This window comes from Prunus avium, chromosome 5, assembly GCF_965620075.1.
Source record: "Prunus avium chromosome 5, drPruAviu1.hap1.1, whole genome shotgun sequence".
In the NCBI taxonomy this organism is placed as follows: domain Eukaryota; kingdom Viridiplantae; phylum Streptophyta; class Magnoliopsida; order Rosales; family Rosaceae; genus Prunus; species Prunus avium.
This window is the reverse complement of record NC_142288.1, coordinates 18,431,206-18,437,125: the sequence shown is the minus strand read 5'-3', so window position 1 is coordinate 18,437,125 and position 5,920 is coordinate 18,431,206. Positions and strand designations below refer to the sequence as shown.

Genomic DNA, 5,920 nt, shown 5'->3' with positions numbered 1-5,920 from the left:
AACCATTCATTCCCTGTGCTTTCACCACCACAGGCCCATTCTCCTATAACCCTTCTAAGTTCTAACCCACAATAACAAAAATTGAAAATTAAAAATCCAAACGATCCTATCCCCTAAAGCATTTCACCATCCCATTTCTTCCACATAATCCTACCACCTAACCCTTTTCCTCCCTCAAGAACCCCCCTAAAAAAAATTAAGGAAAATTAAGGATAAATAAATAAACTTTTCCTCCCTCATTCCTTCCCCACCAATTCCACTGCACAACAATGACACCATTTGCACCAATTCATCACTTCTCCATCTACCAATTCCAGCAAGCCAACTACCCTTTTTTACTAGGGCATCTAAAATATCTTTTTCTTTTTCCTCCTTTTTTTGCCCTTTTGTAATTAATTGGTTAAGTTTTTTTAAAAGCTGTTTGGTATATTCTCCCATGCACCTTTATCTCACAGTTTTAGTGTATGATTATGTGTATTAGTGTATGTATCAAATGGTCTTATGCAAAAGATAAATAACAGTTCATTAAGAATCCATCCAACTACTAGAGCCAGGATCTTTTTGTGACATGAAAAAAAGAAGAAAAAAAAACCCCTTAATAATGATAAAAATAAAGTACATAGGAAGAAGAATGATTTGGGTAAACTTAGATTAGATTCTAAAGCCTGCTTAGTATTGTGTGGCAACATATAAAATTAAAATTAATGTTTCTCCGTTGGACCGTGAATCCAATTATTAATTAAATATGTTAAATTGTTAGACTGTGAATTGAAACTATTATGTGTAACGAGATTTACGAATATAGAGTTAATTAAAACTTGGAAACACAAACAAGAATCATGGATCTCTCTTATTATTCGTCTAGTCATCAAGAAAATGCTACAAAAGAAGAGCTATTAAGTAGATCCAACAAATGTGTCCAAACACCCTGCAACCCTCCTCTCATAAATCACAATGGAGCTCCCAAAAACCATTAACAAAACCAACCCAAACCCAAAAGAAAATTTAAAAAAGAAAAGAAGAAGGGTAACAATAAATTTTAGGAAAATAAGAAACAAGGAAAACAAAGAATACACAGATATACTAATTAATCTAAATCTACATAAATTAATTTCAAAGGAGAGCCTGTGTTCTAAGCAAGGACTAGCGCAACTCCACCCAAGAATGCCACCAAGGCCATGCTAATCCCATGAACAAAAGCACCTGAGTTTGGACTGGATGCGACTGGCCCGGGTCCCATTGCAGCTGGTGGGCTTGGTGGGCTTGGTGGGCTAGTTGGGCTGCCTGCTTCCATAGGAGGTGGGCTGGCAGCAGTTGGTGGTGTAGCCACCGTGGACGGGGGCATTGCGGTGGTTGGTGGGGCGGCGATGGAGGGAGGAGGAGCTTCAACGGGACTAGGTGCCGGCGATTCTGTGGTTGATGGTGGTGGTGCCACCACAGATGTCGGTGGAGAGGCGATGGTGGTCGTCGGTGGGGCGGCGATCGACGGCGGCATGGAGGGGGTGAAATATTTTGGTGCCGGGGCTGGGCCTTGAGCCATGGACATTGCTACAAGAGCTAGTAACATTGTGAGGGTGAGCATGGCACGTGTGAGAGCCATGGCTCTATGAAACTGGAGTACCACAGGAATGGAGAATAAGGTTGGATGGAGCAAGAGCTGAGACACAGTGAGAGAGAGAAAGAGAGAGAATTATGTGAGGAATAGGGGTTGGAGCGGTGAGGTTGATATATAGAGTAAAGGAGTACAGAATCTTTAATGTGGCAAACATTTGAGTGCTTGGAATTTCATAGCACAAGGGCAGCTGGTTGACACCTATGCATTGAGATTGACCTTTTTTGGTTTTGTTAATATTGTACAAATTATTTTGACAACACTAGTTTCCAAAATAAGAGACGAGAGTCGAATTCTAATGGTAAATATCGAGATATCGATGAGGATTATAACTGTAATCGTAAATGTATAGATATTTTATTAAAAGTATCAATTCTTTTTCAGACATGATATTCGTTCATTATTAAAGGATGAACTGTTCTTATGATAGCGAGACTATATAGATACAAAATTTGCACAGTAAAAGGATGGACCTATATGTTCATTGCTAACATATAGGTGTATGACTTTGGCATGCTTCATTTACCCAACAAACAAGAAAATACATTACTTTCCCACAGACATTAACTTAAAAGCATGAAACTGCCATGAACCAACCTGTCGCAAAAGCAAGTTTCCATCACAGAATAAAGAGAGAGAGAGACAGACAGGAAGCTGGGCAAAATTGTGGTGGACACTGATTGATTGTATAATTTTTCTTTTTCTTTTTCTTTTTCTTTTTAATGTTTCCACTCACTTGTTGTTGGGGAGACTGTAAATTATAAAAGTCATTTGGGGACTTCGCATTGTGTTATGGGCTCACACCAGAGAGACTTTCTGGGTAACTTTGTCCCACCAAACTTGCACGGGAATCACAGTGACAAAAGCAGCCGCCACCAACATACAATAATTTGAGGAAAACCCTACATTTTGGTATAACTCACATCAATGAGCTTGCAAGTATTCATTCAGGCATATAATAAATCATTAATTGCTTCATCTATTTTCTTTTTCTGTTCTGATATGTTGTAGTCTTGAAGTAGATATTATGCACAAGGGACGGAACTATGAATTTTTCAACGGGAATTTTTTTTTTATTAAATTTTTAGTACTTACAGTTTCTATAATTTTTCTTGAAATAAAAGTATACATTAAATTATTTAAACCAAATATAATAAATACAACTAAAAAATACATTATCAAAATGAAAATATGTTCAACAATAATTGAAAGTGTACCTATTTTTATCGTTGCCCTGCAATTAAATTCATAAAAAAAATTAGACTTTTTTGAATCTTAATAAGTTAAACAAGTCAAAATATAAGTTTGATTTTTTTCCCCAAAAACCTCTCTGCTTTGCAGCCCATAATGTAGTTAATATCGTTGCCCTGCAACAATCCAAACTGTTTATTTTTCAAGTCTTTATTCATAGGTCATCCTTGCAAAAATCAAAAAAATTGAAAATCATCAAGGCATCTAATTGCTAGCAACAAAATAGATGAATACGATGCTTCAAGAAAAGACTAAAAATAACAATAATCTAATTGAGTAGCCAAAATGTTTTGGATTCAAGTGATTTTTTGCAAATATGATCTTGAAGGGAATATCTAAAAATTTGACAGTTCGGATAATTGAAAAACAACATGTTGTGGGCCCTATAAAAGTGTTCCTCAAATAAGTTTAATCGTGTATATATAACATTCACATGTTTGTAAAGTTTGCTTTTCAATGATTACCATGGGAGCATAGTCACCTTTACACCTATACCAGTCCACTTGCTCCACCTTTGCTCTAGTTTTGCCAATGTTGTGCTAAGAAAGCTCGAGAAGGAGGATGCAAGTACAGTGATATGCGGCCACAATTTTTGCCCCAAGACCTAAGTCATCGGATTCTAATAGCCATAGACTTTGGGGATGCAATGCAGCTAGCCAGCATGTGTCATGTGTTTGTTTGTGTTGTCAACCGTAGAAAAAATTGAGTGGGGATTTTCTTGCGATGCGCCGATGCGCCATAGTTACTGTTCAGTTAACATAAAACATTTGCCATTTTAGTATGTTATGTTTTAAGTAGACAATGGTATAAAAATTCCAAATGAAATTTTCATGTGGAGGTGTTGAGGCTTTGGATTTTGATTTGCATATGGAAATTCGATGGATATCTAGCCTTAGCTGTTTGCAAGGAGTGAGTGGATGAGAAAAGGAAAGCACTGCAGCCTGCAAATAACAATTCCATGCCTTCATCCTGACATTTTATCTACTTCCTATCAAGAACAGTCATCGTCCCGTTTATTCATGTACATGATCAACATGAGCTTGAATCTAGCAATCTTGAAGTAAATTAAAATATACAAGATAGTTTTCTCTTTTCTTTTTAATAAGAAGGTGACGAAGTATTGTGAGAGGCATGTCAACCGGTAATAAATAGACAATTGCATGACCTCGCACGGTCTGCATGGAGACATGTCTCCACTTAATCGTAACTTTTTTTTTTCCTAATTTGGATTTGGCACATCCCTATGAAGATGCCAATGTTCCTATTCATGTAAAGTTTTATAAAGATTACTATTTGTGAAAGATGGGGTAATTTTGCTAGTTTTGATAATGTTTGTATAGTTAAGTTTATTAAATAATGATTTTAAAAAACCAATAATTGTATACAATGATGGAAAAAAGGGGATTTATTTGATTTTTATTTTATATATTTTAAATCTCCAACATTCATGATAGAGATTGATGGCTATGTCTGAGTTGAAGCTTTCAAAACGAACCATGTGGTTGGGGGTTCGATCCCCGCCCATGGGAATGGAGCGCATTTCATGGCCAGCTGTTTATCTCCTTTGGAGAGCTCCCGCGGCAAAAGGGATTAGTCACTGCTGTCGGCGGTGGACACCCTTGGATCTCATCCAAAAAAAAATGCTTTACTTAATTAAGACAAGATCCAACACAAAACTTTACACTAAATCAAGTCCTAGCTATTAGGCCCCATAAATGGCATCTTGTTTTTAGATTTTTATTATGCCACACCCAACTTTCCGACGACGGCCAATATTAATAGTTCAAATTTAGGGGAAAGTTAAAAAAAATTCTTCACTAGAAGCTACAAGAGTGTTCTCAAACAGGAACTATTACTGTAGAAAATCGACAATATTGACAGCATCTGCAATATCGACATCATCGACATAACCCCGAACTTCTGCACTTAGAGATTGTGTATTTATCTGCATTTCATAATATCTTCACCATCCTAAGAATTTTTTTTGGTGAGCAAAGATATGCATGTATCTTTATGTCTTTGGGTTGGAATAAGAACTTTTAGGCTGCCCATTATTTTGAGCCAAATGTAGGGTTTGTAGCATTTTTATGAGGTGTCATTACAATGGTAGGACCACAGATTAGAGAACATATTCATGAATTGAAAGGGGAAGAAGAGGAATATTACTTGCCACAGAAAACAAAATGATTAATCGTGATTGAGCTATGTCTGCTTTTTTATGCACCCATCTTTAGATTTTTAAGAAAGTTTCGAACTCTCCTAAACAGAGCTAGCTTTACTTATGTGATTTTATTGCAGAAGTTCTCTCTTTTTAAGTTCTATGATTGCTATTAAAGTGTTCGTTTATGGCATTTCGAAATCAATTATCAATTCAATCATATTCTTCAGTCTTGCTTGAAACAAGTTAAAAAAAACATTCATTATCATGTTTCACAGCTTGAAAATTAATTCAGTAAATATTAGTTCTCTTTTCTGTTCTGCTCTTTTTGTTTTATTTAGTAAAGTATCGAACTCTCAGAGTAAATGTGGGAGGTAAGTTATCAATTGACTTGACTTGTGGGAATTGATCCATGATTGTTAATCCCATTGCTATTTGTTTTCATTATTACTCTGAAAGTGTAACACAATTAACAACTTTTTTACAGTCAATTTTCAACAGCAACTTGTTACTTAAACATCAAAAGGAGTCTAGCCTAGTGAAAAAAGACATTGACTTGCAAACCAGAGGTCTCAGGTTCGAACCCTCATGACACCTTGGTAGTGTGTGTGTGAGAAACCCCCCTCCTCCTTGTAATTTAGACTATCGCTTGTATTCCAAAAAAACAAACATAAAAAAGAATGCAACATAAAGAGTTACTGAGGTTTGGCAAACAATTACTTCCAAACCTCAATTAATATGTAGAAATGACAATTGAGCTTGGAGAAAATGTTGACTGGTATAAAAAAGCAACGTTTTAACCGTACAAATATAAATGCTTTGAGCTTGACAGAAATCCAAACAGCATCACTACCGCCAAGTTTGGTTTCTAAACGGTAAATAAAGGACTGTCACCCAAA

At 36.1% G+C, this 5,920-nt stretch overlaps 1 protein-coding gene across 1 annotated transcript; it reads right to left on the bottom strand.

The window, feature by feature from the left end:
* Positions 1-823: 823 nt before the first annotated feature.
* LOC110756420 (uncharacterized) lies at positions 824-1,732 on the bottom strand. The gene has a single exon (XM_021957855.2). It carries the CDS (start codon positions 1,598-1,600, stop codon positions 1,133-1,135), a length of 468 nt encoding a protein of 155 aa, XP_021813547.1. The 5' UTR covers positions 1,601-1,732; the 3' UTR covers positions 824-1,132.
* Between the last annotated feature and the right edge of the window lie 4,188 nt (positions 1,733-5,920).